The sequence below is a fragment of the Halichondria panicea genome, chromosome 8, assembly GCF_963675165.1.
Source record: "Halichondria panicea chromosome 8, odHalPani1.1, whole genome shotgun sequence".
Taxonomy (NCBI): Eukaryota; Metazoa; Porifera; class Demospongiae; order Suberitida; family Halichondriidae; genus Halichondria; species Halichondria panicea.
The window spans coordinates 7032606-7055178 of NC_087384.1; the positions used below are offsets into that span (position 1 = coordinate 7032606).

Consider the following 22573-nt stretch of genomic DNA (forward strand, 5'->3'; position numbering starts at 1 on the left):
CAGATACACAGCTAGCTAGCTAGCTAGATAGCACAGAGTTGACTAAGCTATTACTGCTGCCGAAAAAGACAAGAGGAGCTGCCACTAGAGACAAGCCATGGGAGTAGGCCGCTCCAAGTCCATGTCCATCTCCTATGAGGAGGCATGCAAGAGAGGTAGTCACACCCTCCTACCCCATACCCACTGTACTACCTCTGTCATGCAGTGCCAGGGCCTGTGCTGACAAGACTCCAGGAGACCTTCAAGAGACTGTCCTCAGTGAGTGGTGCTCTACCACAACTCACCTTCATGAGAGATGTCCTGGGAGACGCTGTACCCATCAAGTTAGCCGAGGTACGTGTGTACAGTGTGTGGTGTGTGTGTGTGTGGTGTGGGTGTGTGTGATGGTAGTGATTGCAGGCTATCTATGAATCGTTTGGAGGGGGCCAGAAGGGGATTTCCCTCAAGGACCTCGTGTGTGGTCTGGTGCTACTGTCCTATGGCTCTCAACACGAGAAAGCACGCTGTAAGTTATATACTAACATTGTCATGGTTACACTGTGTGTGTGCAGTCATTGGTCAGTTGGTGTGCGGAGAAAGTGACAAGGTTACGAGAGAGAGACTAGATCAACTCGTCATTGATTGCGATGGTGCTCCACCCACCGTATCCCTTGACGACCTGTTCCCTGGTGACACTACTACTTCCTCACTGGATATTTTTGAGAGCTGGTTATGTACACACAAGTCGTTAGCCTCATTCTCAGCATGGCTACTAGGAGAGGGGGGTGGGCTTATACTAGAGGGCCCTCCAGATCCACCCACCTTCCATCAAACACTGGCAGGACGCTACGGTGTAGATCAACAAGTTATCATGGATCTAGAGAAGTGTTACTGGTCTCTCAAAGGAGGTAGTGGTAAGTTTGACCTCTCAACTCTGACCTCTTACGTGAACCCTCCTCTCCCGGACGACCTTTGTGAGGGTGGGTACAATAGTGCACTGTATATTGCATGTACTATAACATTGCTGCTTGTGTAGACTTGTTCCGTGTGATGGACTTGAACCTGGATGGCCATATTGACTTGACAGAGCTCATAGAAGTGGTGGCACTCGTGTGTAGAGGAAGTGGGGACGACCCACACAAGTGTGAGTGTGTATGTGTGGGCGTACAAGTGTGAGTGAGTGTATGTGTGGGCGTACTAGTGTGTGTGTGGATCACTACCCAGCGTACACTGTTGTGTGTCCCTCTGTGTAGTTTGCTTCAGATTGTTTGATCGTGATGAAGACAACCTGTTGTCCAGAGATGAGCTAGTCACTGCAGTGTCCATACTCCACACAATCAGGGACATTAACACATCACCTGATGATACTACAGTACCAGAGGAGGTATAACCACGCCCCCTTCAGCCACGCCCCCTCTCATGTTAGTATTATCATTATTGTATATAGGTCACCTCCGAGGAAGTTGCTGACTCAGCACTACAGGCTCACAGCAAGGAGAAGGTTCGTCCCACACCTCACACAACACACACCCTCACACCTGCCCCCTCACCACCCACACACATACACACAGGAAGGCCACCTCACGGCAGACGAATACTTTAACTGGACCAATGAGTGTGACTTGGGTAGCCATCTTGTCAAGATACTAGTAGAGATTTGCCACATCAAGTTTGGACTCCGACCTTCGAACCCTGAACTAGAAGGTAGCGTGGTCAACGGCTATCTCAACAGGTTTCGCAAGTCTGGCCGTTGCCATGGTGACACGGTGTACATCATTCCCAGTGAGTGGTTCACTCAGTGGAGAGTGTACACATCTCAAGAGGTGAGTGGGCGTGTGTGAGGGTGTGTGTTGTGTGAGGGTGTGTACTGTCACAGGTCGAGAGTCCAACAAAACATCACAAGAAGAACAAACGTAGTAAGAGCAAGTCTAGATCCAAGTCCACCCAGTTGACCACACCCCTTCCTGTCACACCCCCTCGTTCCCACAGCATGCCTGGGGAGGCTATAGAGTTGGGTAGTATTGGTAAGAGTGGGCGTGTGTGTGTGTGTGTGCCACCTCACTGACTGGTACCACCCCCTACAGTCCCGGCTAGTGTCACTGCTGAAGCTCGTCCTCCACCACCACCCATTGATAACGCTCCTCTGTGTGTACCCGAGGTGACAGGCTCTAAGAAACTACCCTCTCTTACTAATGAAGGTACGTGTGTTGTTATCCCTGTGTGTTATCACCATGGATACCTGTGTATTATCACCATGGATACAGGTGGGCGGTTGGTGAAGTCACGGCTTCTGGTAGAGGGCAAGGATTACGTTGTATTGCCTGAGGTCGTGTGGAAGGTCTTCATCTCATGGCATGGCACTACTGGATATTCAATTCCCTCTCTACCACGCATTGTGAGTATGAGTCATTTAATTCTCTCTTTGAGAGCCCGTAATTTGTGTTCAGATCAAAACTAATTGATAGCTCTCAGAATTACCTTTCCAATGGTGTGCTTGTGATCAGTTGAACTCAACAAAGCCATGGCTATACGCCATGTATACAAGCTAGCAAACATGACACACACGCACACACACACACCCACATGCACACACACACACACACACACACACACACACACACACACACACACACAAACAACACACACACGCACGCACACACACACACGTGCACACACACACACACACACACACACACACACACACACACACACACACACACACACACACACGCACGCACACACACACACACACACAGGTGGGTCCCAGTGGACAAGTTGACTTGTATCCGTTAGTGTTCAAGTTATATCGGCACACTACCAACCCAGCCCCTGCCAAGTCCTCCAATCTCCCCTGGCCATTAGCCTCTCTATTGACTAGTGTGGGGTTGCTTAGTAGCACTCCTACTGTGAGTGCCCCCCTCCTCACTGCTGGGGGGGATGAGAGCGGTGCAGCTCCTCAACCACGACGTGTACCTTACTACCAAGCAGCCTTCCCTAAGTCAACCACTCTAGCACAGGTCAGTACTGCACTGCTAGACTGGATTTCTGTACACTAGCTACAGTGTACACAGTGGGGACCACACTATAAGCTCTGTACACTAGCTACAGTGTACACAGTGGGGACCACACTATAAGCTCTGTACACTAGCTACAGTGTACACAGTGGGGACCTCACTATAGGCTCTGTACACTAGCTACAGGGTTCACAGTGGGGACCACACTATAGGCTCTGTACACTAGCTACAGTGTACACAGTGGGGACCTCACTATAGGCTCTGTACACTAGCTACAGGGTTCACAGTGGGGACCACACTATAGGCTCTGTACACTAGCTACAGGGTTCACAGTGGGGACCACACTATAAGCTCTGTACACTAGCTACAGTGTACACAGTGGGGACCACACTATAGGCTCTGTACACTAGCTACAGTGTTCACAGTGGGGACCACACTATAGGCTCTGTACACTAGCTACAGTGTTCACAGTGGGGACCACACTATAGGCTCTGTACACTAGCTACAGTGCACACAGTGGGGACCACACTATAGGCTCTGTACACTAGCTACAGTGCACACAGTGGGGACCACACTATAGGCTCTGTACACACTTGAGGTTAATTAGTGTAGTAGTTTAGCTTTTAGAGATAGACCCAGTCACCCCATTTGCCTCTTGTGTAGGTGAGTGAGGCTATCCAGGCTGTACTGCGTGTCAAGAGTGAGGACTTGAGACTGTACAACTATTCTAGTGAAGACCCAGTGCTCTTGGAGGAAGATGGTGTTACACTAGAGCAGCTTGGCCTGACAGAAGGGGACAAGCTGCTAGTGGAGAGTAAGTCTCTTCATTGTGTTAGTCTCTGTGCCTTATACTCACACTTGTAGCTCGTAACAAGGACAACTCGTGGCCAGAGGAGATCATAGCAATACTCAAGGAGGTCATTGTCAAAGACAAACCAAAGCAACCTGTGGTAGAGGTCAAAGTTCCTCAGGGGGCTACCGGACTCAGTAACCTTGGCAACACATGCTTCATGAACTCTGCACTCCAGTGTGTGAGCAACACACGACCTTTGACGACCTATTTCCGTGAGAGAGACCATCTCTCTGAGGTCAACAAGTGAGTTACTAGCTATCCTACTGAGGCTAATATAGCTGCTCTTGATCACAGGGACAACCCCCTCGGGACAGGGGGTGTGCTAGCCAAGAGATATGGTGAGCTAATTGATGACCTTTGGACCGGCAACTCCAAGAGCATCACTCCACTCAAGTTCAGAGTAAGTACACACACCATCCACACCCACTCCACCCCCACACCCACTCCACTCCTTCACTCCACCCCCACACACACTCCACACAGTTCACAGTGGGACGATATGCTCCTCAGTTCAATGGGTTCCAGCAGCAAGATTGTCAGGAGCTACTAGCATTTCTATTGGACGGACTCCATGAAGATCTGAACAGAGTCAAGGACAAGGCATATCGTGAGCTGGGTGATTCTGATGGTCGTGATGACAGTGTGGTGGCCAAGGAGGCGTGGGATTACCACCTCTCCAGAAACCAGTCCATCATCGTGGACCTATTCCAGGGACAGGTACACTAACTACTGTGTACATGTACTTCGTTTTCAACAGCCAATAACTTTTGTACTGTTGATCCAGTGTATGATTTTCTGAAAGCTTAGAAAGAGACTTTTCACATGGTATCAATGAAGTTTACATTTGAGAGATAAAAATATTTGCCAATTTGGCGATACTATGGATTATATATAGCCCATGGTCCAAGGCCGAAAAATGACAAATTATGTCCCGACGAAATTCTGGATTAAAACATATCATTTTAAAGGTATTTTTCTAAGCTTTTAGAAAATCATAAACATTTTTAGATTGGATCAATGGTACGAAAGTTATGGCTGTTGAAAGAATGTTCAACTGCAACACTCCCCCCCTCCATATCAATGCTTTTTCAACAGCCATAACTTGAGTACCGTTGATCCAATGTCAAAATTTTTGGGATTTTTTGATAGCTTAAAAAATTACCTTTCATATCGTATCATCAAAGTTTACATTTGAGAGATAAAAGTATTTGCCAATTTGGCGATACCATGGATAATAGCCCATGGTCCAAGGCCGAAAAATGGCAAATTATGTCCCTGACGAAATTCTGGATTAAAACATCATTTTAAAGGTATTTTTCTAAGCTTTCAGAAAATCCTAAAAAATTTTACATTTGATCAACAGTACGAAATTATGCTGTTAACAATGTTCCCCCTTGTGCAGCTCAAGTCTGTGGTGACGTGTAAGGAGTGCCAGTTTAGTAGCGTGCGCTTTGACCCCTTCACTTTCCTATCTCTTCCACTGCCGATGGAGAGTACAGTTAATCTAGAGGTCATAGGTGAGTCCTAGTACAGGTCAAAGGTCACCACCCCACTCCCTCTATTACAGTGGTACTATTGGATGGGAGTCAACCATTGAGATACGGTCTCAAGTTAGAGCTAGATGATAAGTATCGACAGCTCAAGCGTGCTGTCTGTGACTTGAGTGGACTAGAGCCAGCGGACATTCTGCTAGTAGAGGTGTACGGTGGAATAGTGCGGGTAAGTGGGTTCCAGGGGTCATGACCTCTCTAGCGTGTGTGTCCCAGGGTCATGACCTCTCTCTCTATCTCTCTCAGAGCATTCCCTCTGACTCTACCAAGATACGCTCCATGTTGGGTGGGTGGTTGTATGCGTATGAGATCCCTCCAGCCCCAACACTTACGCCCACGGCAAGAGCAGACTCTCCTGATGAGGCTCGGAGGGTAGCAAAGGTCACAGAGGTCAGACGAGAGAGAGCTATGTCACTACACACAATTGAAGAGGAACGGAAAAGAGCGCGACTAGCACAAGCCAACCTATCATCATCTGTATCACATGACACTACTGATGATATAGAGATCCAAGCAGTTGATACCACGCCCCCTGATGACACACCTCCTAGTAACACAGCTACTGACACGCCCCCTAGTAACACAGCTACTGACGCACACCCTAGCAACACAGCTACTGACACACCCCCTAACGACGCATCTGTAGAGTCACCTGACATTGAGAGCGTGTCACCTGACTTGGTTGCTAGGAGACCACAGTCCCCGGAACCTTCCAGGAGTGGACTTGAGGGAAGCGATGGATTTGTGTTTGCATTTCATCGCAGGACAGTAAGTGCATGTACTCTGACCTCTGGACTCTAACCCTCATTGTGTGTGTGTGTGTGTGCAGTTCTCAGTGGAGAACTACTTTGTGGCCTCTCAAAAGACTCGTCCTGCTATATTCGGCACACCAGTTGTTGTGCCTTGTGATGGTAGCTCACAGAGAGCGGCTCTGTATGACTGTGTGTGGGGACAAGTGAAGCGCCTTATGATACCAGACCCTCCCAACAGAACCAGGTAGTGTATACCTACCATGCATGCTCTATAGTCTGTGTAGCCTCATGATACCAGACCCTCCCAACAGAACCAGGTAGTGTATACCTACCATGCATGCTCTATAGTCTGTGTAGCCTCATGATACCAGACCCTCCCAACAGAACCAGGTAGTGTATACCTACCATGCATGCTCTATAGTCTGTGTAGCCTCATGATACCAGACCCTCCCAATAGAACCAGGTAGTATATACCTACCATGCTCTATAGTCTGTGTAGCCTCATGATACCAGACCCTCCCAACAGAACCAGGTAGTGTATACCTACCATGCATGCTCTATAGTCTGTGTAGCCTCATGATACCAGACCCTCCCAACAGAACCAGGTAGTGTATACCTACCATGCATGCTTTATAGTCTGTGTAGCCTCATGATACCAGACCCTCCCAACAGAACCAGGTAGTGTATACCTACCATGCATGCTCTATAGTCTGTGTAGCCTCATGATACCAGACCCTCCCAACAGAACCAGGTAGTGTATACCTACCATGCATGCTCTATAGTCTGTGTAGCCTCATGATACCAGACCCTCCCAACAGAACCAGGTAGTGTATACCTACCATGCATGCTTTATAGTCTGTGTATTACACTGAGTGTGTGTGTGCAGGTCCCCAGAGCATGGAAGTCAGTACCCCTTTGTGTTGAAGCTGGTGTCTAAGGATGGGCTGACTTGTAGCCAGTGTCCTTGGTATGAGTTCTGCATTGGTTGCCCTCTACCTTGTGATGAGAGCCCTCTTGGTAGGACCTCTGGTTATATTGCTGTGGACTGGGACAATACAACACTGCACCTCAAGTACCAGTCAGCACAGGAAAGGGTAAGCTCCTATCATTATGTAGCATTAATCATCATCCCCTCAGCCCCTGGAGCATGCCAGTATGGAGAGTCTAAAGGTCATTGATACCAAACCTATTGATTTGTACGATTGTTTCAAAGCTTTTGTGCGTCAAGACGAGTTAGGGGACGAGGAGTCATGGTGAGTGTTGGCATGGCAACCCGTTCCTCCTGTAATCTGATTGGTCACTCACGCAGGTACTGTAAGAGGTGTCAAACTCATCGCGAGGCTATCAAAAGTTTGGAGATATGGAGACTCCCTCCGGTGTTGGTGGGTCCTCCTCTCATTATTGCCTACCTCCACTCACTCTCCTCTATATAGATTATTCATTTAAAGAGGTTTCAGTTTTTCAACGGACGTTGGGTAAAGTCTCAAAGAGATGTCACCTTTCCATTGAACCTTGACCCCACTCGCCACACAGCACACAATAGCAACGGCCATGATCATGTGAGCTACTATCTCTAATAGTGGGTACATATGTGACTGTAGTACATGGATCATGTGAGCTACTATCTCTAATAGTGGGTACATGACTGTAGTACATGGATCATGTGAGCTACTATCTCTAATAGTGGGTACATGACTGTAGTACATGGATCATGTGAGCTACTATCTCTAATAGTGGGTACATGACTGTAGTACATGGATCATGTGAGCTACTATCTCTAATAGTGGGTACATGACTGTAGTACATGGATCATGTGAGCTACTATCTCTAATAGTGGGTACATGACTGTAGTACATGGTATAATAATAATTGACTGATTTTGGCCCCTTCCAGAACTTTGATCTGAGCATGTCATGTGATAGGCCTTGTCTAGAGCTACAGAATATATTTCTTAGTTTTGCTTTTTAGTGAAGTTATGACCTCCTAAAAGAATTGATTTATAATGCATAATTATTATTATGTAGGAAGATGAGGAGGCGTCTGATGAACCAATGGAATTGCAGACAGAGTCACATGACATTGCCATGGAGACGGACACACCACATGATGTTGCCATGGATACTGACACACCACAGGACGTGTCATGTGATATACAGCCTTCTGATGACTCACAGCTCTACAAACTGTTTGCTCTCTGTGTGAGTATCTTATCATCATTATCATAATCTTGTCATGTGTTGTCATGTCTTGTGTATGAGTGGGTGTACCCTATATGCAGGTCCACTCAGGCATGATGGGAGGAGGTCACTATGTCTCCTTTGCTAAGAACCCAAACACCAGCTGGTACTACTTCAATGATAGCAGTTGCAAGGTATGTGCGTGTGTGTGTGGGTGGGTGTGTGCGTGTGGGTGTGGGTGTGTGTGTGCTGGTCCCTATTGCACTGCTTCCCCTCCCTCTGTGTGTGTGTGTGTGTGTGTGCGTGTGCTGGTCCCTATTACACTGCTTCCCCTCCCTCTACAGGAAACCTCAGAGGATCGTGTGCTGGAGGAGTCTCCATATTTACTCTTCTATGAGCTACAAGATCTCGACTACAACAAGTTCAGAGGGCAAAGATCAGGGGCCAAAGGTCAAGATGTAGGCGCAGACGATGATAGAGAGTTCGAAGAAACTTTGAAAAACTTGAGAAAGAGTTGTTCTATTCAGTAGATGTTTTTATAAAATTAATGCTTTTCGCTTTTCCTAGTGATTCTTTTAATTGTGTGTGTGTGATAATCCCACGAAATGCATAGTTGTGTTATACAATTGGTTTGTGTTATCCTTGTGTGTTGCTATCGTATTACTTGTATACACTTGCTTCCCATAAAGTAAAGATATTCACTGAAATGCAGTGTACATACATACATGCATGGGCCCTGTGTAACACAAAGCTTCCACTGCACACTGATAATAAGTCTCCTTTGATCTTGTTTTGGGGTGGACACTAAAGTGAGATAATTCCTCTGATGTGAGTGAAGCATGACAAGATCAAAGGAACCATCTGGCCCATTGAGATGTCACTAATGGCAGGAATGCTTGTAGGCCTACACCACTGCACCATTGATGTGTTTATCCATGCTGACACTGTAAAGGCATACCATCCACCACATCCTAGCCCAATTAGCAGTAGACATGCACCACCTGTAAGTTGGCAGCCATTGCAATCACAAGGCTTTGATCCTAGGGTTACTAGAATAACTAGCCAATTCTCAACATAGATAAATAATTGCTAATTATAGTTGCATCCAAGACAGACATACCAAAGACTTTGATACAGAGAGAAATAGTTAACAATGAATAAATGCACAGTCAGTGTAAGAGTGATGATTGCTGCATGGTTAGTGTTCACTAGACTACAGGAGGGACAACGAGGGACACAGGGACGTAGCCACAGCGATCATCACGAGGACAATAAGCCCATATCCTCTCTGCTCCACTCTGTTTCAATACATCAGCAAATATAGTCTCTGCAAACTGTACAGATAGTTCGTTATCTTGAGTGGCAGTATAGTCCATAAGAACTATGAGTTTAGAGCCCATTCTCTGTATCTCCTCCTTGGGCATGAGGACTGGGTTCTGGGGAGTGTTGCGTAGTCGTGCCAGCTCATGGAACCTCTGTTTAGCAGTGGATCGCGCTTGTTTGGCTGCAGTCTGTGCCCGTGATCGTTCGTAGTAGTACTTGCGAGCATGTCTTGTTGTTTGAGGTGTTCTAGCAGAGGCAGACTGTCTCCTGGAGGCATGGCTGTGGAGCACTGTGTGTGTGTGTGTGTGTGGTGTGTAGAGGGTAATGTGATTACACAGACATGATGTGGGTGCCAGCATACAAGTTGTTGTGACTTGGCTAATGCTGCCACAGGATTGACCACTACCTACCACTGTGAATACCTTACACCCAATAAATACACATAATCATAACTACGCACAATCAACAAGCTCTGTCTGGCCATAATTGCAATGAATCTCCTAATCATAATGACCTAACATGCACACCCAGTGATCTCCATTAGAGTTGAAAGCAACTGTTGACAGCATTCTCATCCCATACACATATCAGGACAAGCTCCTAATTAAACTGCAGATACACTTAACAAGCTCCTAATTAATAAAAGCTCTTAGCACATACAACCTTAACAAGCTGTTGGACTAAACATTCCCTCCCTCCACTTACACTCATGGTTTCCTAGAGAGCAGCAGGATCGTGGTACAAAGCCCTGGTCTCCTGGAGTGGTCTCAATCCACAGCCAGAAGGGGTCATCCGCATTCAGTACACGCACTCTCTCTCCTTTCCCAGCAAACACTTCATCTTCTTCCTTGGCTTCAAAGTCATGGATAACAACCAACTCCTCTAGGAATAACCGCTCATAGCTCACAGGCTTGGGTTCAGCAGGACGTCGACTGGAACCAGGAGATGAAGAGTCTAGAATATTGTGCACTGATTTGGCAGGTCTTAAGGCCCTGTACACTGACGGTGGAGTGGTAGTCTCCACAGCTGATGAGTAGCCACTCGTGTATTTGCGACCCTGCATAGGTACCCTCCTGGATTCAGGGCTACCTCCAGAGAAGGCTGTGTGTACACTGTACATGGGCACATCTCCTATCTGTGTTCGGGTGACCCTACCTCGACTTACAGGCATATCAGTGTCATAACCTGAAGCATACGTGGCGTCGGTATCTTGACAGTATTCTGGCTCTGATTGATAGCCTGCATACTTGCGTGATGGTCGAACAAACGAGTATGGAATGTAGCCAGCCTCCCCACTCTTGGTGAGAGCATACACCCAATCATTGTTCTTATAGAGCACTTTCACTCTCTGTCCTTTCCTCACAGCCAGCTCCTCGTGACAGCAGGGCGTATAGTCACGTATTGCAGTCATTCTTAGATTGGCTGGTCGGGCTTGTGATGCTCTGCCTAGTAGCTTTCCCTCAAAGGTCCCATCATCAGTCTGATAGCCAGAGGTGTGAGTGGATGTACTGGCTGCTGAGCTGCTGGTGGCACTCTGGAGACACTCTCCAGCCTCACAGCAGCAGGCCCTGCGCTGACTCTATACAGAGGAGGAGAGGAGGGTGATCACTAGGTGCGGCTAGAGGGGCTTATTTAGATCCCTTACCTGGTCATGTTGTGGGTGTCTTGGGACTGGGCCTAGTGGTAGCTGGTCCACTATGGTGGGCAGGGGAGGGGGACGGTGACTGCTGGACTGACCACCTCGCCTCTTACTGGAGCTGGAGACCTTACCTGCAATGATCAATGTACCCTGTCATATCATATCATGCACGGTACGACATGGATCTACTGCATATGCATGGCATGGTAATACTGCACTCACTTTTGCTTTTCTTTGGTTTCTGGAAGGGAGCAGGACACATCGCCAAGAAGCTGGACATCTTGCTACAACTATGCAACTCACACCTTGACTAGACTGCAGTGTTGATTTGTTGACAGAGTTGCAATGCAGAAGAGCTCTTATATTGCAGCGATTAATTATGACGTCAAAGTTTACATCCGGAATAATTAAATTTTGCAGGCAATGACAAAAAATGAATGATCTTAATTTAGGATTAGTTTGTAACTGTTAGTGGAGTTAGTTGCTTGACTCTTGTCCAGGCTGCCAGACACATGTCCACCAACTGCAGGAATAGAGATTTAAACAGTTACTGTAGTTCCCAATAAGGCAAGGACACAACATATAGCGTGTGACTACGTTATAATAGGAGATCAAAGGATCAAAGGGCTAGTGGGTCTAGAGCCGACCTCTTGCCATGCCAACTCTTAATGGGCAACAAATGAGCAGTCAATAGCATAATACAGGCCTCTACAATAGGCCTATTCAGAGGGGCTAACGTGAACCACACTAATGCGGACAGAGTGGTGACCCATAGGTTATGATGCAGCTGAGCTGGATGATCTAAGCTTGTGGTATAAACACAGTGTCCAGCTGCCCCCACCTGGGGCCTACCACACACAAGCACATGACCACCACCTGCCACCACATGACCACCTCACATACCCACAGCCTAAACACTACAAGGATCAACTATGGACTACACCGGAAGCCACACACACTAACTCAATTAACCTTGTTATAGGGAACATGAGCTGTAAGAATGCACTCAACTAGGGCAAGAGGAACACGCTAACACACACCTTTTGATCATACACACTGCTCTCAGAGGTGGCAAACACATACTGGTCCCTGTGCAGAGGATAGAGGAGACATGATGATACACAGCTCAGGGTTTAAGACAATAGTTGTATATATGTAAGCTTCCACTTCCTGCCTGTACTGTGTCACTGCATTAATGAGATTACCAGAGTTGAAGTCATTCCTACCACAATATAGACCACAATAACAGCACAGGTTCATTGTGGCTACACACAATGTCAGTGACCAGCTTTCACTTGCTACACACATCTCATGACAGCCAGGTGGCATATCAAAGCATTCTAATGGATAGCCTGATAATTGGAGATAATTAATGTCTATTAGCAACATTACCTGATAATTCTAGCAGCTCTCTTGACTCTCCCCTGCTGTAGTAGACTGAATGCCAAGAAGAGCTTGCAACGCGCCACCAACAATGGATCTCCCATGATCAGGGCAAGAGCTAGTTGCTGCTGGGACACCAGTCCAGCCTGTACAGCCTGTAGCATGTGCGCAGTGTTAGGGTAGGGGCAGTACAGTCTGTAACATGGTGCACAGTGTTAGGGTAGGGGCAGTACAGCCTGTAGCATGTGCACAGTGTTAGGGTAGGGCAGTACAGCCTGTAGCATGTGCACAGTGTTAGGGTAGGGCAGTACAGCCTGTAGCATGTGCACAGTGTTAGGGTAGGGGCAGTACAGCCTGTAGCATGTGCACAGTGTTAGGGTAGGGCAGTACAGCCTGTAGCATGTGCACAGTGTTAGGGTAGGGCAGTACAGCCTGTAGCATGTGCACAGTGTTAGGGTAGGGCAGTACAGCCTGTAGCATGGTGCACAGTGTTAGGGTAGGGCAGTACAGCCTGTAGCATGTGCACAGTGTTAGGGTAGGGGCAGTACAGCCTGTAGCATGGTGCACAGTGCTAGGGTACTAGTACATGTGAATGTGAGCAGTGGTAGTACTACTAGAGGTGTCCTCCACTGACTGGGTGTGTGTGTTTCTCACATGTGCTTGACTACATTCTCCCAGAGCAGAGTGTGCTCCTCCAAGAGTAGACCAACACGCTGACAAGTAACGAACACCCACACCACGCACACACACACTCAACAACCGAGCACACCTGCAGTAACCATAGTAACCATACAATAATACACACTATATTATTACCAGGACATGTCGGCCTCTAAGGAAATGATGACATCATCAGGTGTACGTGTGTCAGTAGGTGTGTCAGTAGAGAATAGAACCACATCACGACATTCCACCAGCCGCTCACATGACCTCCCTGACCTCTCAACCTCCTCACATGACCTCTCACCTTCACTCTTAGTCTCCCTCTCCACTGCTACTGTCTTCATCATATCAATATGTACACAATCTCGATGAAGAGTGTCGACATAACCACACATGAATAATTATGACCTTTGAACTACAAAAGATTATTGTTCCTAAAGAAGCCCACCACTGCCACCACTAGCACTAGCTCTGCACCACCAAGGGGCTGCGCTGCGCACCAGTACAAGCTATCTGCCACCAGTACAGTACAAGCTAGCTAGCTACGGGTGCGGGGTAGATAATGGCCCAACAGTTCAGAACAGAGTTTATGCAGATACCTATCATCACAAGAGTCTATGTTACTGCCTCGATTCTCACGACATTGGCCGTGGTGAGTTGTTCCGTAGCTGTCAGGCTAAGCATGTTGTGAGTTGTTTCCATATGCAGCAACTAAGTCTGGTGACCCCCATCCAACTACTCTACCATCCTCAGTTGGTGCTCAGAGGAGAGGTAAGGCCACCACCTCTCTCTCACACTGTGTCTATGCTTATGCTCTTCATAGCTATGGCGACTGGTGACTTGCTTCATGTTCTTTGGGCCAGTTGGCATATCCCTTGTATTCAACATGCTCTTCCTATATCGATTCTGTCGGAAACTTGAGGAGACCAGTTTTGCTGGCAACACTGCCGGCTTCATCATCATGTTGCTCTTTGGTGCCTCTGTAACAGTGGTAGGTACTCACTCTCTCTCCCACCCCCTGATTAATGCTTCTTCTCTCATCTAGATCATAGGGACAGTCTTGGTGCGTATGATGTTCATGGGAGAGGCCCTCACTACTATGCTGGTCTATGTGTGGTGTCGTAGGAACCCGTTTGTTCGCTACAGTTTCTTTGGCTTGTTTACATTCCAAGCTCCTTATTTACCGTGGTTACTGGTGCTGCTCTCAGTGCTGTTTGGAGGCTCAGTGGTGGTGGACCTTGTCGGTCAGTTGCCCCTCCCCACACACACACACACTCTATATTCCCTAACCTCTGTATTGCAGGCATAGCAGTGGGTCATGTCTACTACTTTCTAGAGGATGTGTTTCCCAACAAACCAGGCGGATTCAAGATTCTTAAAACACCAGCTTTCTTGTGAGTACCCCCCACTCCTCACACCCCCACACACCCCCACACTCCCCACACAGACACAGACTGTGTGACGGCCCTCAAGGAGACCCGGACTTTGTTCCTCCACCAGAAGAACGACCTGGTGGATTTGCATGGGGAGAAGGAAGACAACAATAGACACTGACAATCATTTCTTTACATTCATGCATTGTTGAGTCTGTGTCTTATGTGTTGGCAACACTGTAAATATTATTTTATTTTACGATGTTATTGCTTTAAGGCTATGTTGCTTGGGAAGATGCTTTTGGCTATATATATTTCTGGACCTCAGAATAGCCTGGAACCCTGCATGCATGCGTGGCTGGTACTAATTGAGGCTTATATGCAAACAGCTATATGCCTGCTATAATCCTAACGGCTAAATTGACAAATAATTTTATCTCTCGAATATAAACTTTGATGGTACTATTTGAAAGGTCTGTTTCTAAGCATTCAGAAAACCATAAAATTTTTGACTTTCAATCCACAGAATTTAAGTTGTGGCAGCTGAAAGATTCACCATTTAACTGAGGGGGTGTCTTTCAACAGTCATAACTTCAGCACAGTTTATCCAATGTCAAAAATTTAATGATATTCTGACAGCTTAGAAAAATTCCTTTCAAATGATGTCTTTCAATCCAAAATTTCTTCCGTACCCTAATTTGTCATTTTTCGACCTCGGACCGTGGGCTATAATCCATGGTACGGCTAAATTAACAAATAATTTTATCTCTCGAATATGAACTTTGATGGTACCATTTGAAAGGTCTATTTCTAAGCATTCAGAAAACCATAACATTTTAGACTTTCGATCCACAGAATTGAAGTTATGGCAGCTGAAAGATTCCCAAATCATTGTAAACCATAACAGAGTGGGGGGGGGGGGGGGGGGTTAATTCTGAAAGCTTACAAAAATTCCTTTCAAATGATGTGTTTCAATCCAAAATTATACATTAATATGAAAAAATCATCATACACACACACAACGGATAGAACAGTTAAAGGGTGATACAAATATATCATAACTATTATATACATATGTCTCTCTGATGCTGTTAGTTCTGTTCCTGCAGAGGGAGGGGCACACGTTACACACACACACACACACACTCCCACTCACTCACCTCGTCCCACCCCTCACTAGCACCTGCTAACTTGTAGTGGATCTTACGCAACTCTGCTAAACGAGTACGTTCTGACTCTAACTCCTTCTCCAACTCAAGTGCCTTCACTTGGCAATCCATCTCAAGACGTTTGGCTTGAGTGAGAGAGAGATTAGAGTAGTCCATCTTAGCAGCACTGTCTTGTCGTACTAGTGTTAGTCCACTCTGAGTGGAGGCCACCACTTGCCCAGTAGCTTCAGACACTGCACACACACACACACACACACACATTACACAAAGCCCCTAGTGGCGCACACACACACACACACACACACAGCCCCTAGTGGCGCACACACACACACACACACACACACACATTACACACAGCCCCTAGTTGCGCACACACACACACATTACACAAAGCCCCTAGTGGCGCACACACACACACACACACACACAGCCCCTAGTGGCGCACACACACACACACACACACACACACACACACAGCCCCTAGTGGCGCGCACACACACACACACACACACAGCCCCTAGTGGCGCACACACACACACACACACACACACACACATTACACACAGCCCCTAGTGGTACACACACACACACACACAGCCCCTAGTTGCGCACACACACACACACATTACACACAGCCCCTAGTTGCGCGCACACACACACACACACACAGTCCCTAGTGGCGCACACACACAGCCCCTAGTTGCGCGCACACACACAGCCCCTAGTGGCGCACACACACAGCCCCTAGTTGCGCACACACACACACACACACACGTACCAGCTCTGGAGGATGATTTGAGGGACTTGAGGTGGTTGCTCTTGGGTCGTGCTTTGACTCTTGATGCTGCCACTAGTTGTGCTGTACTGGCTGCTATATTGTGAGAGGCTACTACCAACTCCTCAAACTTGCCCGTCCTTGACACCACTTTGTCTGCTGAGTCACTGCAAGAGGTCAAAGGTGAATACAGTACACACAAGTACAGGCTAGAGGTTACATACACCAACACAGTAGCTCCCCAGCCGACTTGCTTAGCAGCAGAGATGAGCCCTTCACTCCAACGAGAGTTCTTCTGGTAGAACTCAGATGCATCAGTCAATGTGCCCTACAGTGTACAACAAGATCCATACAACACTCACTCTACATGCACACATGTTGCCAACAGTCAAACCACAATTAATATCATTTTAAGCATGAACTTTTATTAGGGAAATTGTAGTGTAGTTGGGTTAGGTCACAGTGTACAATAGTCTACACACTTGAGGTCAAGCATTTCTGCTTCTTGCTTAAAGTTGTGAGGTATACCAGGCTTACCAGGGCCTCTTGCTTTATCTCCTCCTGTAGATCACGTGACCTTGCTATGAGCACTTTTATGGCCTTCATGAGCTCTGTACAGGAATCCAGTATACGTTCATTGACCTCCAACTTGACCCCGGAATCATCTTCACGACTTTTACGCAGCATTTCTTGAATCCTGAGAGCAGCAGACTCGACTGCACTGGCAGTAGCCGTCATCTCTTCTTCAACTATATCTCCCAACTTGTCCTCAGTGGCAGTATCAGTCGCCATACTTGCTACTAGTTCCTGTGAGGGGGTGTGGTTAGCTAGACCGCCCAGGAAGACCTCACCTGTGTCATCCTCTCTAATCCTCTGATAGAGGTTTGGACATCATTAGCTCCTGATGCTATCACTCCAGAACCAGCTCCTTGGGTCTTGAGAACCTCTAGGAACTTGAGAGCAGATTCACCCACCGTCTTACTACCAGCCACTAGCTCTGAGAAGGAGGGGGGGACAACACATGACATCATGTAATCTATAGTTACAAGGTGACATGTACTTTGTCCATCCTCTGCTGATGTGGTGTGAGATGTAGCGACCCCCTGAGACAACACCTCTGCTAGACTGTGGGACAGTGAGGGGAGACAGCAAAGAGCTCCACTCAGACCTGTTACACACACACACACTAACAGTGGTTATAGAGTGAGTGGGCGGGCCTACCTTGAGGGTCCTTGCTGTACAGAGAGAACGCACCAGCTGTACTGTCAATAATGTCCAGAGTTGTGTGAGTGGTCTCCAAGAGATGGTCCGGAGTACAAGTACTCCCCCCACTACTATCCAGCCCCTTCATCACCTTCCTCAACAATCCCTCAGCCTCGTCCACTGCTGCTACTAGTAAACTGTGAGGAGTCTCTTTAGCAGACAACTGCTCAGACAGAGACTGTTGGGCTTGCTCCAACTCCACTGAGCTCTGTACATGACATCACATGACATATATGTTACTATATAACCTGTTCACTACTCACTGCTTCCTTCCTGCGAAGCTCTTCTCGAAGGACAGACACTTGTGCTGACTCATCACTCTGAGGCAACACATAAGCTAGGCTACTACTAACAGAGGCTACTCACAGCGTGTACTTTAAGCTCCTCCACCTCTAGTGTCACACTAGCCAACTTCAGCTCAAACTCCTGCATAATATCGCAGTCAAAGGGGATGGCCAAAGAAATATCTGATCTAAGCAATAGGGTTATGCTATCACAGAGGTACGTCTTTTAGTTTTGAAATTGCTAACACAAGTTATGGTTTCCCAAACTTACTAACTAGAACACACTCAGCTAGTATATACAGTGTACCTTTGCTTGTTCCTCCTTTTCAGATATCTGATCATTAGCTGTGGTCAATTGTTTGGTAGCCTCACTGCTCTTGCGCAGGAGAGTGATGTGTTCAGAGCGAAGCTTCTGATACACTTCCCTCAGTTTGCTGAACTTGTCTTCAGCTGCTTTAGCTCTCTCCCCTGCCTCTCTTTGTGCTCCAGCCTCGGTAGTGGAGGCGTCTATCTGTCTCTTGAGTAGTACGTTCTCCTGCACACACACAATGACCTCTACACTGCATGACCTCTACACTGCATGACCCTGTGTGTACTTACATTACATGTCTGCTCAGCTATTTCCTTGTAGTCTTTTAGCTCTGCCTCCAGTTGTGCACACCGCTCTCTCACTCCACGCAGAAGCTCTGTATCAGCTGACCTTTGACCCTCCAACAACGACACTTTCTCCTTAAGCTCGACAATCTCCCTCATGAGTTGTTCAATGAGCGAGTCCCTGTAAGGGGGACACTCATCACACACCCTCACATACGCCCACACACCTGTCGTCCTTCTGAGGGGGTGCTTGTGGGAAGTCAAATCCTTCCCCCAAGCCACCAAACTGTGAGTCAAACACACTGCTCTCCTCCACTTGTGTTTGAGTGAGAGACTCCTCTTCCACTTGAGGTATTGTGTGCACTTGCTTGGCTAACTCCAACTCTATCAGTTGGTGGGGTAGTAGGAAACTGGGAGGCTCCTACAGAGGTCAGAGGTCAGAGGTCATTAGTGCAGCTTATGTGACTACCTTAGTAACTTACAGGGCCTAATGTAGGGACAGTGACTAGGGACTGGACATACTCCATCTTGCTGGCTTCAGTGAAATACTTCCTTAATCTGAGAGTGGGTCCTAGTTATGCAGGTGAGAGGGAGACAGTAGCTTACGCTTGATATTGTCTGATGAACCTGTCTCTGTGTCCAGAGAGTGTGTCTGCTGGTAAGGCTGCATGGAGAGCCTTCATTAGCTTGAACACTATGTCATACAATGAAGCAGAGTCCTGTACAACACAAGACTAACAACCTGACAATAAGTGGGAGGGGGGTACCTGAATAGCTGGGACCAGTGGAGCAAGTCGACAACGCAACATGTGAACCGTGCGACTAGTGGAGGGGTCCAACTTGGACAGAACTGTAGAGTAGGTCAAAGGTAAATGTGTGTGTGATGTGTGTTGCTTACTGGCAGCGTAGAGGTGTAGCAGTGAAGATTGGACATCAAACACTTCCACTGCTAATTGAAACCTGAACAAACACAAGCAGTGGATATATTGTTAGTGCATCCGCTAACTTACACATGATCAATGTCTGCTGGTATCTTGAAGGCCACATCATCAAAGTTGAAGTTAGCAGGAATCTCAGGATTCTGTGTTTGTGATAGTGTAGTCAGTGTGTGTGTGTGTGTGTGTGTGTGTGTGTGTGTGTGTGTGTATTGTGTCACCTTGATGGTGAAGTTGACTCTGCTCATGAGGACTCTAATATAGGCAGTGATCAGAGGAGCATATCCAGCCACTGCTCTACTCTAGTGTGGGAGGGGTTAGTTACACTCATATGGCTGCCTGGGGAACACACACTTACCCAATGCTTGCCTAGATCAGACAAGTATCGCATCTCTTTGCCAGTGTTCTTGACCACATTGTTGAAACCGTCTCTGAAGGTGCGGTGTACCACAAAGCATGCCTTCCAACACACAACATGTGAACTGGATAATGGAAACTTATGCAGCTCTCTCCATAAAGAGGAACAACCTTTCTCCTTCCAAGTAGCAATCAGCACATCTATACAACACAAGGTGACCACAAAACATTGTGGACATAACTTACTTCTAACATGCTTCTCTTTGGGAGCAGCTTCTGTAGAGCTGATGGCTTTCACAAGTACCTCATGCTATACACACAAACAATGTTAGTCTCGCGGGGCATGGTGTGAATGGCTATAGCACTCACCAACTCTTTCTCGAACTTGTCCCGATCTCCCACTCCTTCAAAACCTCGCGATCCACCACTCAGCAAAGACGCCATTTACTTCAGAATATCGATATAAATCAAGGTAAACAGCCTCACGTGTGCCACACCCCTCTAATATTGTTGAACTGCCCCGCCCCCCTTTGCACCCTGATTTGTGCGCATGCCTCAATACTGTTCCTTTTAGCAGCGCAGCACGTGTTGAGGTGAATTGGTGAGCAGGAGGAGAATGAGTTCTACTAAGCAGCAGAAGACAGGCTGTAAGTCTGTGCTGTTTACTGATCCTGTCATACTATTAATACGGAATCCATTAATACTCCTTAATTGATTGCAGCGTCGACAACGGCCAAGAAAGATGCTTTGAAAGCTAAGAAGGCTGTCCTGAAGGGCAAGCACACTACCCTCAAGAGGAAGATACGCACTTCCGTGCGCTTCTATCGGCCCAAGACTCAAAAGAAGTCAAGACAGCCCATGTACCCACGTCGCTCTGCCCCCAGACGTGCACGAATGGACCATTATGCCATTATTAAACACCCCCTCACGACGGAGTCAGCTATGAAGAAGATAGAAGACAACAATACTCTTGTATTCCTTGTCAACCTTCGTGCCAATAAACCACAGATAAAGCAGGCTGTCAAGAAACTGTATGACATAGATGTGTTAAAGGTGAATACTCTCATCAGGTGCGTTCCAATAATGATCTTGTTTCTGATGTCTCAAATGTATACCATACAATCAGGCCTGATGGACAAAAGAAAGCGTATGTTCGTCTAGCTCCAGACTATGATGCTCTTGATGTAGCCAACAAGGTACCCACCCACACACACTCTGTATTCGCTGTGTTTATGTGCACCTCTCTTGTACAGATCGGCATCATTTGAGCAAGACTTGGCAGAATAACTGTACTTTATTATGTGTGTGCACTTGGTGTACAAACAATTATTGTGACAAAAAAACATTTTTCAAGACTAAAAGTACTTTCACGTAACATAATAGCGCAAACTTTTCTTTGAATGCCCTCCAAAAAGCTGCTTACAGGAAGCCACACCTTTAATCTTTGCACATTATAGGCTAACCACCCTAGAAAATTTCGAGCTATAGGGTAATTAATATCTTCACATAATTCGAGTGAATAATGTTGGATGTTACTTATTTCTATTCTGGTGTTGATATGGTTCACTGACTCCAGGACTTCTTAGTAGGAAGTAGAGGTCAGCCAAGAAGACAACTCCTCCAATGAGTAGACCCACAAACACACACTGCAAGCACACAAACAAGTATACAATATTAATTATAGTGCACGTACTGTTGTTGTGCTCATGTCTGCAAAGTAGGCAGCAAAGTAGCCAAACACAAAAGAACAGACGACAGTTAAGACAAAGTTGATGACAGTCCACAACTGTCTGTTGAGGCTGGACACTACACACATACACACATGAACACAACCACCACCAACAAGTAGGAGCTTACTTTCCAATCCAAATGCTAACACATCATTACGAGAGCCCTACAGAGGAAATAGTTATAATTATGAGTAGAACTAGTATTGCTTTACCTGGGTATCGACATTCTTGACCATCTGTCGATACTCTTTTTCTTGTGCTTGTGCTTGCAGTATCTTCAGTCTGTCCTCCAGCTTTCGACTCTGTGGAGAAAAGGGGGCATGGCAATGGAAGCATCATCGTATGAGCTGACTCACTCTTGCTGGTGGGTGGTACTCTGGTAGACACACAACACTGCCCATCAACACTTCATGCAAATACTCCCTGTAGAAAGCATGAGAGCAAGCACTGCACACACAAACACCTACCTACAGCCACTCTGCTTGTGAGCTCTCTGGACCAACTCGAATGATATGGTTTCCCTGTCAGACTGGGACCAGAGGGACAGCTCTGCTCTGAGACTCTCCTCACTACTTGTCAGTGCCTCTCTGACGAGCGCCTCTAATCTTGGAGTGACTCCTAGTAGCGTGTAGCCAGACATGATCTCTAGCTCTGTCTCTCTTGCAGCTTGCTTGCTTACAAAATACAGTAGGTGTGACTTGTTAGAGCCCTGCCTACGTAGAGGGGGTTTTCCCTCTACTCCGCCTCCTTGTAAGATGGA

The 22573-nt window shown here is 46.9% G+C and overlaps 7 protein-coding genes across 9 annotated transcripts; 3 read left to right on the forward strand and 4 right to left on the reverse strand.

Annotated features, from left to right (window-relative positions):
• The first annotated feature begins 12 nt into the window (after positions 1 to 12).
• Positions 13 to 9002, forward strand: LOC135339409 (ubiquitin carboxyl-terminal hydrolase 32-like). The gene is made up of 27 exons (XM_064535493.1): positions 13 to 155; positions 206 to 333; positions 400 to 505; positions 552 to 959; positions 1016 to 1123; positions 1233 to 1363; positions 1427 to 1480; positions 1551 to 1802; positions 1856 to 2003; positions 2064 to 2177; positions 2244 to 2374; positions 2736 to 2996; positions 3657 to 3807; positions 3858 to 4089; positions 4141 to 4246; positions 4330 to 4563; positions 5249 to 5363; positions 5414 to 5565; positions 5643 to 6164; positions 6226 to 6392; positions 7035 to 7242; positions 7286 to 7401; positions 7458 to 7530; positions 7582 to 7707; positions 8173 to 8346; positions 8427 to 8519; positions 8670 to 9002. The coding sequence occupies exons 1-27, from the start codon at positions 98 to 100 to the stop codon at positions 8853 to 8855; spliced, it is 4554 nt and encodes a 1517-aa protein (XP_064391563.1). The 5' UTR covers positions 13 to 97; the 3' UTR covers positions 8856 to 9002.
• A 398-nt stretch (positions 9003 to 9400) lies between these two features.
• On the reverse strand, positions 9401 to 11668 carry LOC135339419 (SH3 domain-containing protein Dlish-like). Its single transcript, XM_064535510.1, has 4 exons — positions 11510 to 11668; positions 11294 to 11418; positions 10354 to 11227; positions 9401 to 9937 (listed from the first exon to the last, which is right to left on the reverse strand). The coding sequence occupies exons 1-4, from the start codon at positions 11565 to 11567 to the stop codon at positions 9534 to 9536; spliced, it is 1461 nt and encodes a 486-aa protein (XP_064391580.1). The 5' UTR covers positions 11568 to 11668; the 3' UTR covers positions 9401 to 9533.
• A 4-nt stretch (positions 11669 to 11672) lies between these two features.
• LOC135339433 (uncharacterized protein F58A4.6-like) lies at positions 11673 to 13728 on the reverse strand. 3 transcript variants are annotated; one of them, XR_010395991.1, is made up of 6 exons: positions 13487 to 13728; positions 13325 to 13439; positions 12680 to 12825; positions 12514 to 12627; positions 12328 to 12376; positions 11673 to 11810 (listed from the first exon to the last, which is right to left on the reverse strand). XR_010395991.1 is itself a non-coding variant. In XM_064535531.1 (5 exons), exons 1-5 carry the CDS (start codon positions 13726 to 13728, stop codon positions 11742 to 11744), a joined length of 621 nt encoding a protein of 206 aa, XP_064391601.1. In that variant the 3' UTR covers positions 11673 to 11741. The 3 variants fall into 3 exon arrangements, 1 of the variants encoding a protein (XP_064391601.1); XR_010395990.1 differs by having other exon boundaries at positions 12328 to 12627; XM_064535531.1 differs by lacking the exon at positions 12514 to 12627.
• Positions 13729 to 13759: 31 nt separating this feature from the next.
• LOC135339429 (derlin-2-like) lies at positions 13760 to 14983 on the forward strand. The gene is made up of 6 exons (XM_064535528.1): positions 13760 to 13985; positions 14042 to 14104; positions 14157 to 14324; positions 14379 to 14577; positions 14637 to 14727; positions 14781 to 14983. Exons 1-6 carry the CDS (start codon positions 13896 to 13898, stop codon positions 14878 to 14880), a joined length of 711 nt encoding a protein of 236 aa, XP_064391598.1. The 5' UTR covers positions 13760 to 13895; the 3' UTR covers positions 14881 to 14983.
• Positions 14781 to 20605, reverse strand: LOC135339410 (huntingtin-interacting protein 1-like). Its single transcript, XM_064535496.1, has 22 exons — positions 20453 to 20605; positions 20330 to 20393; positions 20085 to 20284; positions 19948 to 20028; positions 19802 to 19872; positions 19690 to 19751; positions 19559 to 19641; positions 19398 to 19510; positions 19274 to 19349; positions 19019 to 19212; positions 18798 to 18972; positions 18505 to 18732; positions 18280 to 18339; positions 18177 to 18233; positions 17872 to 18121; positions 17711 to 17818; positions 17502 to 17647; positions 17188 to 17457; positions 16875 to 16978; positions 16654 to 16817; positions 15867 to 16108; positions 14781 to 15809 (listed from the first exon to the last, which is right to left on the reverse strand). The coding sequence occupies exons 1-22, from the start codon at positions 20525 to 20527 to the stop codon at positions 15798 to 15800; spliced, it is 2835 nt and encodes a 944-aa protein (XP_064391566.1). The 5' UTR covers positions 20528 to 20605; the 3' UTR covers positions 14781 to 15797.
• Positions 20600 to 21444, forward strand: LOC135339435 (large ribosomal subunit protein uL23-like). Its single transcript, XM_064535534.1, has 4 exons — positions 20600 to 20730; positions 20805 to 21153; positions 21210 to 21279; positions 21337 to 21444. Exons 1-4 carry the CDS (start codon positions 20700 to 20702, stop codon positions 21349 to 21351), a joined length of 465 nt encoding a protein of 154 aa, XP_064391604.1. The 5' UTR covers positions 20600 to 20699; the 3' UTR covers positions 21352 to 21444.
• On the reverse strand, positions 21359 to 22526 carry LOC135339434 (uncharacterized). The gene is made up of 6 exons (XM_064535533.1): positions 22281 to 22526; positions 22170 to 22236; positions 22026 to 22115; positions 21941 to 21977; positions 21777 to 21889; positions 21359 to 21729 (listed from the first exon to the last, which is right to left on the reverse strand). Exons 1-6 carry the CDS (start codon positions 22451 to 22453, stop codon positions 21616 to 21618), a joined length of 594 nt encoding a protein of 197 aa, XP_064391603.1. The 5' UTR covers positions 22454 to 22526; the 3' UTR covers positions 21359 to 21615.
• Between the last annotated feature and the right edge of the window lie 47 nt (positions 22527 to 22573).

Coding starts and splice junctions, on each gene's coding strand:
- LOC135339409 (XM_064535493.1), top strand. CDS start 98: ATGGGAGTAGGCCGCTCCAAGTCCATGTCCATCTCCTATGAGGAGGCA. Junction 506..551: donor TCAACACGAGAAAGCACGCT/GTAAGTTATATA, acceptor GTGTGTGTGCAG/TCATTGGTCAGTTGGTGTGC. Junction 6,165..6,225: donor TTGCATTTCATCGCAGGACA/GTAAGTGCATGT, acceptor GTGTGTGTGCAG/TTCTCAGTGGAGAACTACTT.
- LOC135339419 (XM_064535510.1), bottom strand. CDS start 11,567: ATGTCCAGCTTCTTGGCGATGTGTCCTGCTCCCTTCCAGAAACCAAAG. Junction 11,228..11,293: donor GACACCCACAACATGACCAG/GTAAGGGATCTA, acceptor TCCTCTGTATAG/AGTCAGCGCAGGGCCTGCTG. Junction 9,938..10,353: donor CTCTCTAGGAAACCATGAGT/GTAAGTGGAGGG, acceptor ACACACACACAG/TGCTCCACAGCCATGCCTCC.
- LOC135339433 (XM_064535531.1), bottom strand. CDS start 13,728: ATGTGTGGTTATGTCGACACTCTTCATCGAGATTGTGTACATATTGAT. Junction 12,826..13,324: donor GAGAATGTAGTCAAGCACAT/GTGAGAAACACA, acceptor CACATGCTACAG/GCTGTACAGGCTGGACTGGT. Junction 11,811..12,327: donor GCAGTGTGTATGATCAAAAG/GTGTGTGTTAGC, acceptor CTATTCCTGCAG/TTGGTGGACATGTGTCTGGC.
- LOC135339429 (XM_064535528.1), top strand. CDS start 13,896: ATGGCCCAACAGTTCAGAACAGAGTTTATGCAGATACCTATCATCACA. Junction 13,986..14,041: donor TTCTCACGACATTGGCCGTG/GTGAGTTGTTCC, acceptor TTCCATATGCAG/CAACTAAGTCTGGTGACCCC. Junction 14,105..14,156: donor AGTTGGTGCTCAGAGGAGAG/GTAAGGCCACCA, acceptor TGCTCTTCATAG/CTATGGCGACTGGTGACTTG.
- LOC135339410 (XM_064535496.1), bottom strand. CDS start 20,527: ATGGCGTCTTTGCTGAGTGGTGGATCGCGAGGTTTTGAAGGAGTGGGA. Junction 19,752..19,801: donor CCAGCAGACATTGATCATGT/GTAAGTTAGCGG, acceptor GTGTTTGTTCAG/GTTTCAATTAGCAGTGGAAG. Junction 19,213..19,273: donor CTGTCCCTACATTAGGCCCT/GTAAGTTACTAA, acceptor TGACCTCTGTAG/GAGCCTCCCAGTTTCCTACT.
- LOC135339435 (XM_064535534.1), top strand. CDS start 20,700: ATGAGTTCTACTAAGCAGCAGAAGACAGGCT. Junction 20,731..20,804: donor TAAGCAGCAGAAGACAGGCT/GTAAGTCTGTGC, acceptor AATTGATTGCAG/CGTCGACAACGGCCAAGAAA. Junction 21,154..21,209: donor AAGGTGAATACTCTCATCAG/GTGCGTTCCAAT, acceptor CCATACAATCAG/GCCTGATGGACAAAAGAAAG.
- LOC135339434 (XM_064535533.1), bottom strand. CDS start 22,453: ATGTCTGGCTACACGCTACTAGGAGTCACTCCAAGATTAGAGGCGCTC. Junction 22,116..22,169: donor AGTACCACCCACCAGCAAGA/GTGAGTCAGCTC, acceptor TTTTCTCCACAG/AGTCGAAAGCTGGAGGACAG. Junction 21,890..21,940: donor GTTAGCATTTGGATTGGAAA/GTAAGCTCCTAC, acceptor GTATGTGTGTAG/TGTCCAGCCTCAACAGACAG.